Raw genomic sequence first — 19,563 nt, 5'->3', positions numbered from 1 at the left:
AAACGAGTGTCCTAGCTGGCGCACTCACGTACGTCTGGCATCAACGCCGGTACCGCGCTCTCCATTTATTATTTTACACAAATGACAATAACATACAGTGCGCCGTAAATTTTATACGAGTTGTGCTAAATGCGTGCAATGGTTTTTATCGAAGAAATCTACTCGTTTCGTCGTGCAGACGTTACGGTTTCGTTTTAAATTTTACGTTTGAAACGTCATTTCTTTACAACGTTAGGTGATTTTTTTTTTTTTTAGACTTTTAGTCGATTTTTGAAATTTTCCATGATCACAATTCTACTGTCGTCACTTCGTGATTTAATGACCACTTCAGCGTTTTTTATGTGTCACATACACTTGATTTCAGTTCTCTCGACTACATCGATATTGATCCTAATATAATATATGCTATTATAAACGGAGCTTTCGAAATTCGACGTACGATAAAATTCGCATGTTATTATCACGTCTCATCTTAAATTTGGGCCAAGTTGCATTGAAATATAACAACGAGGTAAATGAGTACATTACCATTTACCATAGGTATGGTTTAAGTTTCGAACCGATAATAGGCTTCTGATAGCATTAACGGTACGACGAGTGTCTTGCACGACAATAGCATAGTGTTATCAATAGAGTCGTTCATTAAAAACTCGAATAAACATCATTATTTATATATTGTGTCTGTCGGTGTTGTTGAAACTGTTTCAATGTAATTTTTTCAAAAACTTTAATAATTACTTATAGCGCCTAACAATAAACATATTGCTATAGACATTAATATACTTAATATTTTTCTCGTTTTCATTTTTTGCCGATAAGAAAAGTGCTCGAGGACCACAAACTTCTGCAGCGTCTTCTCCTCAACGCGTATACGGTATAATATCTAACCTAAAGGTTTCCTCTTTTCAACGCAGTTGCAAACAAAAGAGTACCTATCGCTGATTTTTGAAGGCGCCGAGGGCAGCAGCACCGAAAGCAGCGGTTATTCAAATGAAGCATTTGGAACCAATGGTGCTATAGGTGAACAGCAGAATTTTTTACATAATTTCGCGGTAAACGTGAAACATAATATTATTTGATTATCCCCAACAACCGTAGCGAACGTTCTCTGATATCCACAGCGTGTTTTTCATCACGTCTCTTGCAAGCACAAATACACAAAAATATGTTAGATTTACTAAATATATTTATCTCGGCGATCATTAGTATACAACACGCGTAAAGACGCGCATTCTGTACATTACTTTTTAATATTTTAATGCATATTTTAAAGCACTGTATTTGCTTGATGAATTTTCCGTGTCCATTGAACACAACAACCTTAGCAATGCGCGAAACACGCGTATTTCTTATATGTAGTTTTACTTGATTAAAAATGAATGTGCACAAATTTAGTATTGTTAATCTTTTGAAATTTATTTATTTTTTACATTACCGACATAATAGAAAATATTGATTTTTTCAATTTTGAATTTGATTTTCACAATTTTATATCAACTCAACGGATACCACTTGAACGTTTGACAATCAGTCAAGTTTACTTATTTAAAAATGATAAAATATTGACATATTATGATGATTATATTCGAAATTTGATAATAATGTATGAAAATATTATCATCTAATCATAATATTATAAAACAATAATTACCCTATAGTGCTTTCAATATTTGCTTTAGTTTTTTTTTTTTTTTATCTTAAATTTCATTAAAATTTCTTATAAAATTACCACAATTATCTGTCAAGAATTTTAAGTATATAAACTACAAATATAAATGTATTTATGTTTTATATTACATAGACTATACAAAGTTACTTTTATTTCTGTATACATATATATATATATATATATATATGTTACATACAAAGTCCGAAATTATACATTTCGCAATTTATACAGTGATTTTTGTACACATTGCGAAATGTACAATGTTGCTGTATAAAGTAACTAGATTGAACAAGTTGCGTTATACAATTCGCGATGTGTACATTAATCACTGTAAAAATTCCAAAGTGTACAATAATTGTTGTACAAATCACAAAATTTAAAAACATATTCTAAAAATTACAATATAATAACTGTTATGTTTTAAAAGTATTTTTTTTAATATTAAATATTATTACTTATTAGTATACCATATAAAAATAGATATATCAGGTCTTTACATATTAATATACTACAATCATTGAAAAAAATCACAAAAATAAGTAATAATATGTAATATTAATTAAAAAAATACTTTTAAAACACAACAGTTATTATATTGTAATTTCTAGAATATGTTTTTAAATTTTATGATTTATACAACAATTGTACACTTCGGAATTTGTACAGTGATTATTGTACACATCGCAAATTGTATAACGCAACTTGTACAATCTAGTTACTTTGTACAGCAACATAGTACACTTCGCAATGTGTACAAAAATCACTGTACAAATTGCGAAATGTACAATTCCGGACTTTGTATGTAACATATATAAAGGGAAAAAATTGATTTTCGTAAGCTAAAACTTATATAAGAGTACTGTGCACCATTCTCTATGACAATCTATAGGAATTTAAAAACGAAGATTTGACACTTCTTGAGCCTTAAGCAATAAGTTTCTAAATTTGGAGTAGTTAGTTCAGGAGGTAATTTTCAAATATATGATATACTATTTATTCGTTATTTTTAATGTTTTTATATCTAACATAAATCCTAAATGATTCATGGTTTTTAAATTTTAATATCTTTCGTCATTTTTTTTACATTTTTTGAGTATATTTTATTGGATTTTTAACACTACCCACTTGAAAATATTAAAATACAGTTAAAATAATCGAGTTCATAGGTATCCTGTATACTTAAAAAATAACTGTTATAATTATGTATATAGGTTATAGATACGATTAATGAGATATGAATTTATATTTAATTTAATCAAAGTCGAATTTTAAATATATTTATTTATGTTATTATAATCACTAATATTTTCAGACATCTACGACACCAGTAGATCAGTCGCATCGAGCAACAACCACTTAATCCGTGATATATTATTTAATAATATGTCACAAGTACGAGTATTTAGTCTAATTTATACATATTTTTATTTTTTGCCTTTACAGTAATAACCCAGTAAAAATATTATTTTTATCTAAGTCAATCTTAATTCTTAATTAATATCGTTTTTCCTAATCCTCGTCTTATTATAATTTTCGAAAAATTCAATTTAAAAATACGTGCATGATAAATTATTCAAAACATAATATTTTTACTTTCATCTTAAAAGTGAAATATTTAACACAAATAAAAAGATAAATTAAGTGTTATCAGTTTTAGCGGAAAAGCATATTATTAGGAAATACAGAAAAGTTCTTTTGGCGGAAGCAGAAACGTCTGTTACAAATTCTAAAATTACACTTAAGTTTCAAAAGCTTTAAACAATATAAAATTAAATTAAATATTTCATGTAATTTACTCCTTAAATATAATTAATAATCAATTTAATTTCAAAATTTGATATATGTATCTTTTTTATATAAATATATGTTAGTTTTAAATTTTTAAGTAATAATAGTTCTGTTAAAAAATTTAAACATCCAATACGTATCAATACTGAATTACATCTGCAATTTCTCAATAAAATTAAACGTATAGTTTTGTAACTGGTAATTTTAACTTGTATATTTTTCTTTAGTTTTTTTAACCTACATATATTATGTATATTAAACTCGCGTTAAAACTCGAGATAAAGCATTTGTTAAGCAAACAACGTATTCAATATTAATATATTGTCATCAATAATAATAATTTGTTGTATTTTTAAATTTCTGTAATAAAAAACTTTTTCCTGTAAAAATAATAGATTTTTCATCATTTTTTGAACTTATTCAGTCGTATTCAACTTAGTTGCAAATACTAATTCAATAAGTTATATCTTGTACTCTTGTATATGTTTTTCTCTGATACTTCCAAATTTAAAGTTTACATTTGACAAAATAATTTTCATTACAAATATAAAAATTTTGGTGTTTAAAAATTATAACACAACGTTCCAGTTCAGATTAATGTTATTTAAAACCGAGGTAACGAAATAAGCTCAAAACTTTTTAAAATATTCGATCAAGCCAACAAAGCATGTAACCTTGACTACTTCGGAACGTCTTGGAATGAGCTTTTTCCGACGACATTATTGCTCATTCGTGAAATACGTGTACAATGGAAATCAATGACTCTAAGAAACCCGAATTGGAATACAAAAATGTGAGTATAATTTATATTTAAATCAATGCAATTTTGTTTTGAATTTAACTATAACTATAATTCAATGATTATTTTAGGCTATTGAGTTTGCTAAGGATCCGCCTCTCACAGAAGCGCTCGCTCATCTGTGGGCGGCTGTTCGGAAACTCGGCGAGGAATCTGTAAAATGCATAGAAGAAAAAAAATCGTTAACGCACGTGATGGACAATTACAGACAGTTAATGCCAGAAATCAAACAGTCTATTTTATTGGAGCAAAACACAGTGGAAAAACTAAAAAAAGTTAAAATTATTTTTTTTTGCAATACACAAATTATTGTGTGATTAACTTATAGTTATCAAATATTATTTTAATTATGTAGGAATTAAACTCTGCACATCGTATGTTAGATGCTTCCAACCTCAGAGAACAAATAATTCAAGAATCCAACGATAATTTATTAGCTCAAATAAAGACCTTAAAAGCTGAACTAGATTCGAAAACTAAACAAATGGAAGAAGAAAGTTTGTAAGTTTGATTTGTACTTTTTTTTCTTTTGCATGTTTCTATCATGAATTTGGGCAGGTTTTCTTCTATGGGTCAAGGTGATACAAGCCAATTAGAGTTGACAAGATTAAAACGAGAACTGGCTAGAATAGACGTGGAGAACAAACGTCTAAATAATCTCTGTGAATCGTTGAAAAAAGAATTAGACGGTGCCGAGTATAATGTCAGAGATCTTGAAGCCGATTTAGCTGTAAGTGGCCGTAAACAACATATATCCACATTAATTGTTTCGTCATTAATTATTTCCTGTATTATTTTTAAGGCCCAAAGTAACAATCTAGTAAAAGAAATAAAAACAAAAGAAAAATTAGAGGACCGCATAAAAACCGACCACGATCAAATGGAAAAAATAAAAACCGAGCTCGGTATCACTAAGAACAATTTCAAAAAGGCTGAATCCAATATAGAAAAACTTAACGAGACATTAAAAGACTTAAAAGTAATCTAAAATACAAAGTGGTTTTCATCGATTATACATTCATACGTTGTGTATTGATTTCGTTTTTAGATTGCAAATAACAATTTAAACACAAAAAATACGTCGTACGATAAACAAATAAAAAAATTAACTAGAGAATTAAAAATTAAAACTGAACTTAGAGCTGACAGCGTTAAAGAAATAAATAAACTTCAAGATAAAATAAATGTATGTTAATATATTGACATTAATCTAATAATTCACGTTTTACGATTTCCTTTAGCTGTATAATTTATGCATGTTATCATTTTCAATCAATATTAGTATCAAGAAAATGAATTATTAAGAATTCAATCCGAACTAACACGTTTGGTTGCTACTCATGAAACATCACTCAAAAAACGACAAGAAGTTATGGAGGAGATTGACAAAATTTCTAAGGAAAAGAAAAATTCTGAAAATAATGTAGCTGTTTTAGAACGAAGTTTAAGTACGTCACAAGAAGATAATGTTAAACTCAAAAAAATGTTGGAATTAACAGAAAGAGAAAAAAAATTACTAGAAAAAAATATGACTAAAGTTAATGGTAAATAACTATTTGATATAAATGTACTTTACAGTAACAATTTTTTTTTTTATATATATACACAGAACAAATAACTGCATATATCGAAAAAATGAATATAAAAGAATCAGCATTTCGGGCTTTAGAACAAGAATTTAGAAATGCGCAAAAATATATTGATAAATTAAATCAAGATATAATTACAATGAAAAATAATAAGGAAAAGTAATGAATTAAATTTATTTTTATTATAATACTGCCGATTTTATAAAATACTTACATGATACAGATTGCACCAAGAAATAATAACTTTAAAACAAAAAATTCACGAAGATTCGGTGATATTAAACCACAAAGAAGTGGAAGTACAAGAATTAAAAAAAGAAGTAAATAATTGGAGTGATAAATTTAAAGAGCAAGATCATGATCTACACACTATAAAAACTGAAAAAAATCTATTTTCTAAAAATCTTGCTGAAGCTAAGGTTTGTTTCACCAATCACCATAATACTTTCTTAAATTGCACATTAATGTAACATTCATTTTCTTTGTCTACAGGACGAAACGGAAGAGATAAAAAATAAAATAAAAATGATTTCACAACAACTCGAACAACAAAAAGAGTACGTCGCGTACAAAGAAATGCAATTGACGAAAAACGATACAGGTAAATCTACGGTAGCCCACAAGTACGCTTAACTGTACTCACTAAATCTTCGATAACTTGTCATACAGTATTAAAACAAACTGAAAAGGAACTTCAAAAACGTGAACAAGAGATCAATGAGTACGAGACCCGAATGGAAGAAACGTCGAATTTATTAAAGAAGAAAAATGAGGACGAAAAGTCAATGATAATGACATTGAAATTACTGCAGAAAAAAATAGAAAAACTTCAGAAACAGAATGATGAAGTGGGTAATTTTTTTTTTTTTTTTTTTGGCTCGAATGATAGAAGCTTGCTGAAATTATTAATAAGCACATTGTTTACGATGCATTAACTTTGATAATACATTTTGTCGTTGTTAAGGCTTAAATTTTACACAGGGAAACAAAAACAAAAACAAACTCATAAATCAAATGAATGAACGCAATGAGGAGCTATTAAAACAAAAAGATGCTAATGACATATTAAGAACAACGTTAGGCAAGGGAGAAGTAGAATATAATAAAAGAATTGACGATATAAGATTGCTCAAATCGGAAGTAAAAAATTTGAGGTAATTGTGTTTATTATCAGATTAAACATATATTTAATTATAACACACCAATATCATGAATTAACGCCAAGTTTCATATTATCTGTTCTAAGTGTCAAAACAAATTATACGGCTATTAAATTGGATAGGCAGATGTAAATATTTCAATAAAAAAATAGATATATGACAAAAGTGTACTAATATGATAACATTAAAATGTTGGCACAATTAGCAAAAATATTTAGAATAACATATTATTAATTCACACTGTGTCACTATGAATGTATTATGAATGGTAATTTTTTTTTTTTTTTTTGAAAAATATCGTTTTTATAAAATTATATCATAATGTTGAGCTTAAAAAATTATGATTTATATTTAAAATAAAATATTAATAATCAAACATATCTACCCACCATCAAACAGTTTTTAACAATCTGAATTTCAACGGCGTCATAGACCATTAAGTTGAAAATTTTATTCACACAATTTTATTTTGTTATTCATAATATATATTTAACTTAACTTAAATTGATTGGTTTTGTTTCTTTTGAAATGATGATGTTTATTTGCTAGTAAGTCTGGATATAGTGATTTTCCTATCTGTTGTGGGTTTGTGGTACTTAATTTATTTATCGATTTTATTGTTCATTATTTTAAGTTCAAACATATTTATGATATTATGTAAATACATGATACAACATCTAACTACAAGAGATACAATATGAAATGTATGATATAATAATATGAAAATTTAAAAAAAAAATGTACTTAACAATTAAAATAACATCGATTAATTAAATTTTTATCACTTAATTGCTGTCTTGGGTTCTCATCGGAAATTAAGGAATTGGTTTTTATAATTTTATTTTTTGATGGCATACTTCTTTTTGGAAAATACGTTTTTGAATGAATTCATTCAGCAAACTTATAAATAATATATGAACTTGTTATAAAAACAATTAATTTTATTATTATAAGTAAATAAAAAATATTCTAACTGCCAACTTCAGATTTTCACCGATTATGTGCTTTTATATTAAGTAAACGATTTTATCATAGAAATAATATTATAAATTATTAATAAATTTGGGATTAAAATCTTACTTGAGTGTAACGTTGTACGCAATTACTGCGGTATGTTCTCTTCTTGTACTTTTAGATTATAACATAATGATGCGGTGAAGCAGTTAATATATTATATTACTATATATATAAACAACGTATTTCGTGATTTTGACATCAGTCTATGGAGGCTCATCAATCAATTGAAAACTTAACAGAGGTTTTTAAAAGTTTTAAATAGCGCATTAAAAATAACAAAAAAATCTGTAAAAAAAAAAAAACCAAACCATTTTTAAAAACATTATTCCGCTCATAGTCGTTTTTAATGAATTAGATGTGTTCATCGTATATATTTCGAATAATACGCCAACTTTGAACGCGCCAAAGATTTTCATTTAAAATATATTTAAAACTGTTGTTTTTTTTTTTTACATTCTTAACTGATTACTTCTTAGAGTACTGAAAATAGATTTATTACTTCGTATAAATAAATATTATTTAAACTTCATAAATAAATATCTTATACGTACTTGAACAATAAGTATCTATTGCATAATATTATTTTCCGTACAGCGTTTTCATTCTATGCTGTACAACAATAATAATACACATTTAAACAAAAGGAATTTAGTGTACTATAATTATGCAGTATCACATAACCTAATGCGCTTAGTAAATATAATAATAAAATACATAGAACTATACAATCATGATATACCATATATTAAATTATTTTATTAAATATTTAGTTATAATTACTCTATGCACAAATGCATATAGTAAATAATATACATTATTATTCGCAAATATATTATGAAAACAAACACGTCTATACTCTACACATGTATCTAAATATTTTGTTATAACTATTGCTTTTTAGCGTTCAAAAAAACTTATTGATGAAAAACCTGTCGGAAATAAATGACATAAGAGGCGAAGTACTTAAATATGAGCAAAAACTGAACAGAGAACGTTTGAAATGTCGAGCCCTGGAAGACATGTTAATCAAACCCACAAATGTACACCGATGGAGAATATTAAAAGTAATATACTATATATTATTATTATAACGTGCCAGTGGCATTTTTTAAACCGCTTTTGACGTGCAGACCGTCCCCTCTATCCGCCATTTTGGTGATCGAGAAATTTTTTTTTTTATTATTATTTTACTGGCGATATAAAAATGTTCAAATAAAAAAGGTTTAAGGTGGTGAGAAATAAAAGTCGTATAAACAACAGACCAGGTCAATAATTAATGCGCGGCGGTGAGCCCCCTCCGTATGTCTTGATGCGTTGAAAAAATAAAAACGGATCTCATCCCACCACCACAACTACCGTTCGAACTTCACGTGCGACAGAGACTTACCTATAAATTTATACCCGGATTACGTGACCCTCGTCATGACATTTTCTCACACTCGGGAAACCTGTATGGAGTGGAACGATATCGGAAGACCGTCAAATACTGTCATGACAATATGATAATAATATTATGATGATGAGTATTGAGTAGGTATGGACGCGTTGTGATTTCTGCACAAGCTCGCGTACGCGTTCTCTCGACAAACGACGACGACGACTAATGCGAATTGATAAGCGTGTTTATTCGACGTTATCGGTTTACACGTAAATCTGCGTGTGACAATACAACATACGTACGTTACCGATAAAAAAAAAAAAAAAAAACCATGCACGGCTACGATATTGTACATCTATCCCGGTGTTAACGACACCTGCACTCGTCGCAGTTATTCAGCTTTGACCGGAGTGTCAAAACGTTATTTCGACGGGTCAGGTCCGCTCTCGGAAATATGCGTAGGTATAATAATATTCGCGACAGTCCAAAATGATTGTCATCTGTCACACGTAAACAACGATCCCCGTGGCGCCACGCCATGCCGCACGACAGCGTTAAATAATTTTAGAGTTATGACATGATATAAAAACGTTAATACGCACTACACTTGTTATTGTCCAGAACACCGATCCGCCGGCTTACGAGATGACTGCCAAAGTGAAAATCCTTCAAAAACGGTTACTCGAACAATGCACCAGAGTGTTCGACAAGGATTTGCAAGTCCAAGAGCTGCAGACTAGATACGATAAACTAAAAGACGAATTCATCAAGCTGCCGGGCAGGGATATCTTCAAAGAAATGAACGATATCAAAAGAACTCTATTAAAAAAAGACGACAAATTGAAAGTAAGATCGGTTTGAGTGACGAGGTTCAATTATAGTTTAATTATTTTTTTATCATTTTTTTTTCTTTTACATTGAATAAAATAAATATGTTTAGAGCTTATCCGGAGAATTAATTATCAGTCAACAGACAACAAAAGAGTGCGTGTTCGAATTGGAGAGAACGAAAAAAGACTTGAACGAATTTAAAAATAAATATTACGAACTGGTAATAGTTTTTACTTCGTCACCTATTTGAAAACAAAACGTATTTTGATTTAAAGTTTCAATCTATTTTTATTCATTTATTTATTTAATTTTGTTACTTCAAAGACGAAATTTTATTCGCATAAAAGTGAAATGTTAATGTATTTAAGCATAAACCAAACAAATATTATAAGTGAAATTAATAAAATAGTAGTTCCCTTTTTACTATTAAACTTTTAATCACAGGAAAACCTTTACTTTCACAAATTAGTTTTTTTTTATATTATTATTATTTAATTATTTTCTTTAATCAATAAAATTAACTTTAAACTTTTGGTTTTCAAACAGAAATCTTTATGTATTATTATAAAAAGATTTAAAATAATATCATAGTTTAAAAAATAAAATAAATATATACATGTATATTAACGAATTTAATGTTGATTTACTAATCAAAATCCAGCCTTGATAAACAATTTTATACCGTAAAGTACTTAATAATATACTAATCTACGTGACTTCTCCCGTATAAATAAATATAAATAACGAAACTCAAAAATAAGTATACCTATCACGAGTAAATTCATCGACATTGATATATTGCAGAATATAAAATGATATTTATTATGAATAATAAAATATCTTTTGAATTATACATAACGTATATTATATTTATGAAGATTTCTTTAAAAAATAATGTCAAATTTATACCTTTATATAGATAATAAAGTGCATAACATACAAGGTGTTCTATATTGGTAATATTATGTATACTATTTTCAGAAACGCATCGTGACCAAAATCAAACTCAAAAACCAAAACACTACAACACTAACGAAACCAGATCCAATTTCCACGAGTTGTAGCAAATTTTTAGATATGACTGTATGATTAGTTTTTAGTCTTTTTAAATTTTAAATTAAATTTTTTTTTTTTTTTTTTTATGAAAAAAATAATTTGAGTATTTTTCTTAACGAAGCGTTTTTCCCAAAATAATAAAAGAAATTAACTAGAGCATTTTGATTGAATTCAAAAACAGAATTACGAATTAAAAGGAAGAACATTTTTCACTTTACCAATACTTTAATATTATACCCTGAAATATATTTTTCTTAAACATTTATTATTATATTACACAGTCTATATAGATTCATAAAAGTTTATATGAAGTGCAGTGGATATATATGATTGGTGACTTGTTGAAGAGGCCATCTGTCGACGGAACTTCAGACTGTAAGAAGCTGAATTTATATTCAATTAACAATTCATATCATCAATATTGCGTTTTGGACGCCATATTGTGGATCAGCTAGAATATTGAACGTCATTTATAATTCAGTGACTATTTGATATGACTAAAAAACATGTGTAAAGTAAAACATCTTTTACATATATAAATTTAAAATTTTAAGCAGTTAAACAGTTGGTTAATATAATTATTATAAACCTACTGTATTATTATGTATCGGTATTACCTTTAAAAAATGTAATCTAATATTAATGTATATGATTTATTTATTTCAAAAAATATAGTTATAAGCTTATAACATTAGTGTTTTTAATCTTTTATTGAAAATCTGATATGAATTATAAACATTACATAAATACAAATTTGATGATTTACTAATAGAATTATTAGTATAATTAACTGTTGAATGTTATTACGTATATTAATTATAATAATCTCTTATAAATATTAATTTTTTTAATTTTAAATATCTTTAATTCAGATGTCATAAGCTACTTATTATTATTTTACAACTAAATAATTATACACACTTATCATCTAAAATAAAATCATAAAATTGTCAATACGTTTTAAATAATTGTACGTTAAACGTGGTTCATATAAATTGTCATATTGTATCGTAATTTTCATGGTGTATACGTTCCAATGTAAGACCCACACTGTGAACACTTGTGGTCAACTTTTTGAAAAGATTTCATAAAGAACGGTAGACATGAACATAACGCACACCTGAAATACAAGTACACAATAATTATAATGTTGTAAAAGTTAAAAAAATAAATTTAATTTAGTGTATCTATGACACATTATATATGAACACGTAAAAGTATTATTTTAACAAGTCTTCGCTATTTTGTCAAAATTAAATTTTTACCGAATAATATTATATTTATGTAAATACACAAGTAAAGTTAGGAATAGATCCAAGAACACTTAAAGGCCACTGCCTCAACACAAACTCACTTCCTTCGATTAAACATATATTATTTCAATAATATTGAATATTATATTCATGGTTATTGATTTAAATAGTTATTTAATGATTTGTAAAATAAATATTAAATACTATAAAAAGAAAAATTAAGTTTGAAAATTATAAAAGCATATAGGTAAGATAGTGATATACAACTATAATACAACACAAAATGTATGGTTTTTAAATTTATAGAATCTCAAAGATAATAATGGTATACAATAGTTCGGTGCTAAATTACGTACAATAGTATTAATATATTATGACTTTTTATGTCCAATTTTATAATTTGATAATAGATAATAAATAAAATAAGTTTTGAGTTAACCTTATACCTTACGGTATCAAAGAATATTTTTTTTTAGTTCACAAACTATAAAGGCCTTTCACCACTATCATCAAGTCTCTCCGAAATTATCGATCAATCGCATCTTCGATTCTCGTCGTTTCCAACCTTTTCAAATGTATGTCTACTCTATCAAGCCATCATTGGCGAGACCTACCTTTTGGCCTCTTTTCGATGGGCTTATTGATTGATACTTTGTGTATTAGCTTATCCTATGCCAAACCATACATGACCAGCCCACTCTAACCTTATAACTGTTAGACACGTTTATATGATTGGTCTATTTAAAATGGTTTCAATTTCTTATTTTTTTTTTTTCTTAGTTTTCTGGAATTCTGACTTCGAGATATGTATGGGCTCATTTATCTTTTTTTTCAGGATTTTATGTAATAAAACATTAGTTTATAAAAATGTTTACAAAATAGAATCAAAATAAATAAACATTCGACAAAGATATTCATCAATAGTGTAGCAGGATTGTTCATAGTACTTTGTTTTATAAATAACAAACGGAGTCGCCGCACATCATAACACATAAATACCATAGTGTAAAATAATATTGTTTATTCTTTTTATTTTTTTAAATTCTGCAAAAAGCGGTGTATGTAATATGACTCCAATCAATTGGAAGTATTAACAAATCCGACTTCTATAACACAATTATGTTTTTAAAATTACGAGATGCCTAATTAATTATTATCTTATACCTATACTGCACAACGTTTAACTTGGTACATAGATTAGTGTATGACAACTGCGTTTAAAATTCATCAATCGATTAAACTTAAAAATTTGCAAAGATAAATAAACAAATTGAAATATGTTTCTTAATAATACTTATATTGTTTACACTATATAGTACACAGAATGTTTATAGATACAAAAAAAACACATTATCTTAAAACAAATAGCTCTATCAGACTTTTCAAAAACCAAAACTACTTCAAAGAACCAATAAATACATTATTCTATTTTTACAACAATTGAATACCAGTATACTATTAAACATATTTAGTAAAACTTAATTTGCATTTTAGTTTTTCAGTTTAATTTAAAATTTTTTTTTCTATATATATTATTTTATACCGACGTAAAATTATACTTAGATCAAATAAAACTTTTAATTTCTAATATGACTTGTTTAATTTTTATTTATTTTATCCCTCTAATCGTAAAGTATTAAAATATTAATTCTAAACAAAGAATACATTAAGTTTTATATCTTTACACAACTACACAAAATTAAAGATACTTAAGTTCACTTTTAAACAGATTTGATCATAAGTTTTTTTTTTATTTTTATCATAGAATTCCCAATATATTATAATACTTTATTGTTAATTAGCCAAACACATTAAATCATGAATTAATCAAAATTGATTTCTGATGTATCAAATAAATTTTTGTTAATTTAGACATAAAAAATTATATCCCCACCTCTATTATAGAAAAATCTTGGTATAGAAAACCTGAGAAAATATTGAAAATAAAAATTTACAAACACAAATATTTGATATTACTAATAATTAAAAAATATTGAATTTTTTTTAAAATAATTATTATAGGTGTATAAATAATTAAAATCATTAAATCTGAAAGTTTTTTTAATCAAAAATATATATATTTTTTTTAGTATTTTTCTGTACACTTATTTATTTAAATTTAAGTTAAATGCCATATAATGTATAACTTAATATGTTTTGAAAAGTGATTGCAAATACTTAAACATGCTAGATCGATTGAAAATATTAAAATGAAAAACTCAAAACAATGACTTATAGCTGATACGCTCTTCGCATAGTTCACAAAAATTCCATCTTCACACAGACAAGTAGGCAATATGCATAATATAATCAGATTGATCAAATTGAATACACGCACTACAATTATATCAAATAATAAAATACTTCAACCGACAACTGTGCTTATACAAAAGTCGTCAATAACAATAATCTTTTATTATAAAAGTATACGACGCATCATTATTCATGATACTAAAGCTACAACACTGAACAAAAAACTCTAAAGAGCACTCAAAATGTCAGTCAACTCGTATATTTTTTTTACAGAAACACATTGTAGGTGGTGCCCACTCAAATGTTCCGCAAATGGGCAGCACGATATCAATTTTAAACAATAATTTTGTTACAAACGGGATTATTGAATAAGTATAAAATATACGTTTTATGTAATATAATGATATAGGATATTATACCAAACGGTGGTGCAAATAAATATCACTATAAAATGACTGGCATTAAAACAGACGAATTAAATCATATTGTTTTTTAGTATATTATTATACATATACGTACCCTAGAATAAATATTAGCATGCAACATAAATACGCTTCGTTTGACGGCAATTCATCGGTTTCGGTAATTATATAATTATGGCACGTCGGACAAAACATATAGACTGGCATTGGACTCAAAGCTAGAAATAATATACATACAATATTATTATTATTATTATTATTATTATTATTATTATTGCTATCGTTTTTTTTATTCGACCGAAAATAGATTATTTTAGAAATCATCATTGCATTATAATTATTAAACAAGCATAACTACGTAGAAATTATTATTTTTATTATTTTGCTTTATTATTGTATTATAATAACAAGACAATATTATAGTGCACGCAAATCATCATTTGTTGTTAATTATTAAAATCAAATATCTATTTGCATTCTGTAAATCGCAATTACAATAAAGTATAGAAGTGGTCTAGTCATAAATTTGCGACGTGTCGGTTTGATGAAAGGAGTTGTCCACTTCTTCCACCAAAAACTCCAAACTTTTATACGTTTCGGTTAGGTTAGGTTAGAAAATAAATAAATAATAATAATAAATTTTTTTATTTAAGAATTGTGACAATAAAAACCTTCTTTATTTTCAAATAAACCTCACAGTTACTAGTTATTTTTAATATCGGTTTAGATATGGCCCAACGATAACCAAATTTATTATCAAAATTTTAAATTATTTTCAATATTATTTGTAATAATAATATAATGTTTTTAGTTTATATTCTACTCGATTTTTGTTGTTATTTACATTTTAGAAACTCATAAAATACATACTTGTTTCTATTATATACTCGGGTGTGAAATATTGATGTTGCGTTGTGTAATCATTAGAATACACAAAATTTGCTGGATAAATTCCTGGACCTTCGTCGTACGGCGGTGGTGGAGTGTTAGGTATCGGTGCGGTTCTTGAATTATTAGGATCCATGATCGGTATTAGGTGTGTTTAATGGTAAAAAAAAAAAAAATGTATAATCATATGAAATGTTGTAAAATACCCGTGCGTTTAATAGTCATCATTATAAAACAACTTTCTGTATACGACTGATCAAATTTATTGGCCACCTATAATTTATTCTTTAACTTTTAAGGCAAACATGACGAGTTTTTAAGAGCCACAAAACACTCGAAATGGTCTTAAATGGTTAATTTAACTACGAAAGACAACATAGATGTACACCGGTGCGAATCGAAAATCGTACAGATAAGATAAACAATTTCAATGACTGTGTAGTATGTTCGTATAAATTACTTAATGACGGCAAACATGTGTAAGAACATAATATAAAATAGCACGCACAACTGTACAAGTATCAAGCAATAGCACGATTTTCAGTTCGTACTAGCTGACATCGAAACTAACTATAAAACGATTAATACGCAAATTACAATACTAATGTTTATATTCAAATCGAACAGAAAATAGTGTATGAAGTTTTGAAAACGTTATTGTATATTTAGATATGATAATCATATATAAATATGGCCATTGTATATGCTATATAAGTACTCGCATAACGTAAATATCACAGTAGACTCACCACGATCGTTGAAGTTTTTTTTTTTTTTTATAATTTATCAGGTGAGTACGTACATTCGAATTCTCAGAATTTTGGCCCAAGCGAGCAATACACTGGTTTTAAATTAATGATACCTGTTTATGTCTGCAAATATTTTTTTTCGGGTAAAATAAACAAATCCGATCACTACATGTTCACTGACGCATGCCGTCTACCGATTTGGATGTAGATTGTTCTTTAGACAGATTATTTAGTACTAAATAATGGTAGTGATTTCCATTCCTATTCTAGTTGCATATAAATAGGTATATTATACAATATGTATGATGAAAAAAAAAAATAAATAAATATTGATTCAATTCTGAAATTAAATTTAAAATAGTCAATATAACATCTATTATGTAATAATAGATAAGTAAAAAATTCTATTGTCTTGTGACCTAACTATGTGATATAGAACTGTAATAACTTATAATACATCTCGTTTGTCTTTAAAATGTTCATATATTGGTTTTAACAAATAGTCAAGTACAGATACGAACTGGTAAAAAAGAGCACGAAGATGCTAAATAATTTAAAAGGAAAGGGCATTAATAACAAGTAACAACATTTTTTTTAGCAATTTTAAAATATGTAGATCATTCATAAAATATTAAAATATTTTATTTTGTTATAAAAATATTGAAAACACGTTAAAAACGTGAACAGGTACCAAGTTATAACAGGTATTCAATTAAAATTTTACAATATTAAAAAAATAAAAAAAATAATTAAATAAATAGATTTCCTAAAGTTCTACAGTTGCTTAACTAATACATTAAGGCACATTTATACCGATAGGGGCAAATATATTTTAGGGCAAGGGGTGCTGTAGCATCCCAGCGTCCAATCCAGTCTACACCTGGTTAGGTAGGCATATATATTATATATCATGTCAACGAATTTTATGTATTTTTGATTTGATAAGTATTGAAAAACCGTCAAATACAACGTAGTGTCATTTCCAAAAATGTGTAATTTATGTTTACACAACAAATAATTTAGTTAAACTTCTTGGCAAACACAAAAACACAAATCAAAAGTTTTTTCTATTTTATTTTTCTTGAATTTTTCTGAATCTCTAAGATAAATGTTCATTGCATTTTTTTTTTTTTTTTTGAAATTTTGTTTGAAATAAATAATACTTCAATATAATAAAAGTGATAGAACCAGTCAAACATTTCAAACGTTCCCAAAATAAAATGTTACAGAAATTTTTATAATTATATTTTTAAAAAATAATAAAAGCAAAGAAATTTTAGTTTAATATTGCAGAATTAGTGCTCAAAAACCTTGAGCTTTCATACAAAATTTATTATTAATATAATATTAATAATAATTATGTACTTATAATAAATGGTGATTTTATCACACATCTTAAGCGTTTAGAGATTAAATTTTAATTTGTACAAAATTTTAAACATTTTTGTGTACTAGAAGGATTTATAAGTCATTAAAATGACACAAAATATTATAGTTGATATTAAAATGTTAATAACTCCCGTTATCTGTGACGGAAAACAGCCAGATAATAATTATTTAAAAATAGTCAATTACAAATCGATAGTCGTAATAAAATAAGTGCTTAAAATTTGCTAACAAATTTATTAAAACAATGTAAACACGATAATAATTAATCAAATGCGGTGTAAACATAAGTAGATAATTTAAATAAAAAATAGCATATTAAAATTCCACGTACCGACCTATCGATAGGTGTAGCTGACTACCTTATTGATTGGCGCTTTTTTATATCCAAACATATCATAAAACGATGGCTACTCCTCGTTTGGACACCATTTTTTTTTTCAGACGTAACACGTTTGGGCAATGTAGTTTATCATAAATATATTCAGTGGCGTAGCCAGTGGGGTTTTTTATGTTGTAACCCCATCCACCCACCACCACCACCACCATTGATTTTTATTTAATTATTCTGTAAACATATTTTGAATTACCTTTTTTTTTTTTTTGTTTTTGCTATACTATCCCTGATTAATATATTTACCTAAAGCTTAAACCCCCCTTCCACATTCAAAAATTCTGGCTACGCCACTGAAGATATTATACGATTTATACGTTGTAATTTATTGGTGTCGATGTTAATGTTATCTCGCATTGTATAAATTTTTCGTGGAAATTATACATACACAAGTTTATAAGTAAGGTATAATCGTGTAGGTATACCTACCATGAACATGAATTAATACTAACGAACGGTAACAATGAAACCGTGAGCGTATCATGCCGACGTCACATACGAACTTTATCATTGTAAGTATAGAAATACTACACCTCGTATGTTATCTTACCTGACCACGCGCGTGACTGAGACTCAGGACTTACTATAGAATAATAATTATAGTGGGCCTAACCGTCTGATACCGCAGACAATACCGAATAATCCATATTATTTAACTTCTAAATATTCAATCAATCGTTTTAATATTATACTTTAGTATTTCTTGAAAAAAAATGTTTTGATTATTAACTTTTGAAGGAGATTTCTCGCAGCAAACTGGATATTGTTTGCGCTTTTAGTGAACAAAAATAAAAATTCCCCAATGCTTTTTTTTTTTTAAATAATCTAAAAAATAGAATAAAATCGTGTTAATTTTTTTTATTTGTTTAATATTATGAATAAAATAATAGTTATCAAAAAGTTAGATTATCTGTGATCAAAATCGTTTTTC

At 26.8% G+C, this 19,563-nt stretch overlaps 2 protein-coding genes across 2 annotated transcripts; one reads left to right on the top strand and one right to left on the bottom strand.

Moving 5' to 3' along the window:
• The first annotated feature begins 4,168 nt into the window (after nucleotides 1-4,168).
• On the top strand, nucleotides 4,169-11,320 carry LOC112592925 (cilia- and flagella-associated protein 58-like). The gene is made up of 16 exons (XM_025337086.1): nucleotides 4,169-4,250; nucleotides 4,328-4,531; nucleotides 4,612-4,757; nucleotides 4,815-4,986; nucleotides 5,059-5,235; nucleotides 5,305-5,339; nucleotides 5,562-5,800; nucleotides 5,866-6,004; nucleotides 6,069-6,264; nucleotides 6,338-6,446; nucleotides 6,515-6,693; nucleotides 6,827-6,999; nucleotides 8,924-9,086; nucleotides 10,022-10,246; nucleotides 10,341-10,451; nucleotides 11,213-11,320. Exons 1-16 carry the CDS (start codon nucleotides 4,206-4,208, stop codon nucleotides 11,318-11,320), a joined length of 2,421 nt encoding a protein of 806 aa, XP_025192871.1. The 5' UTR covers nucleotides 4,169-4,205.
• Nucleotides 11,321-12,189: 869 nt separating this feature from the next.
• On the bottom strand, nucleotides 12,190-16,441 carry LOC112593003 (lipopolysaccharide-induced tumor necrosis factor-alpha factor-like). The gene is made up of 3 exons (XM_025337195.1): nucleotides 16,086-16,441; nucleotides 15,313-15,433; nucleotides 12,190-12,407 (listed from the first exon to the last, which is right to left on the bottom strand). Exons 1-3 carry the CDS (start codon nucleotides 16,237-16,239, stop codon nucleotides 12,305-12,307), a joined length of 378 nt encoding a protein of 125 aa, XP_025192980.1. The 5' UTR covers nucleotides 16,240-16,441; the 3' UTR covers nucleotides 12,190-12,304.
• Nucleotides 16,442-19,563: the final 3,122 nt, after the last annotated feature.

The sequence above is a fragment of the Melanaphis sacchari genome, unplaced genomic scaffold (genome assembly GCF_002803265.2).
Source record: "Melanaphis sacchari strain LSU unplaced genomic scaffold, SCAv2.0 Contig19_pilon_pilon, whole genome shotgun sequence".
NCBI lineage: Eukaryota > Metazoa > Arthropoda > Insecta > Hemiptera > Aphididae > Melanaphis > Melanaphis sacchari.
The sequence above is the reverse complement of the archived record's forward strand: the minus strand, read 5'-3'. Positions and strand labels throughout refer to the sequence as shown.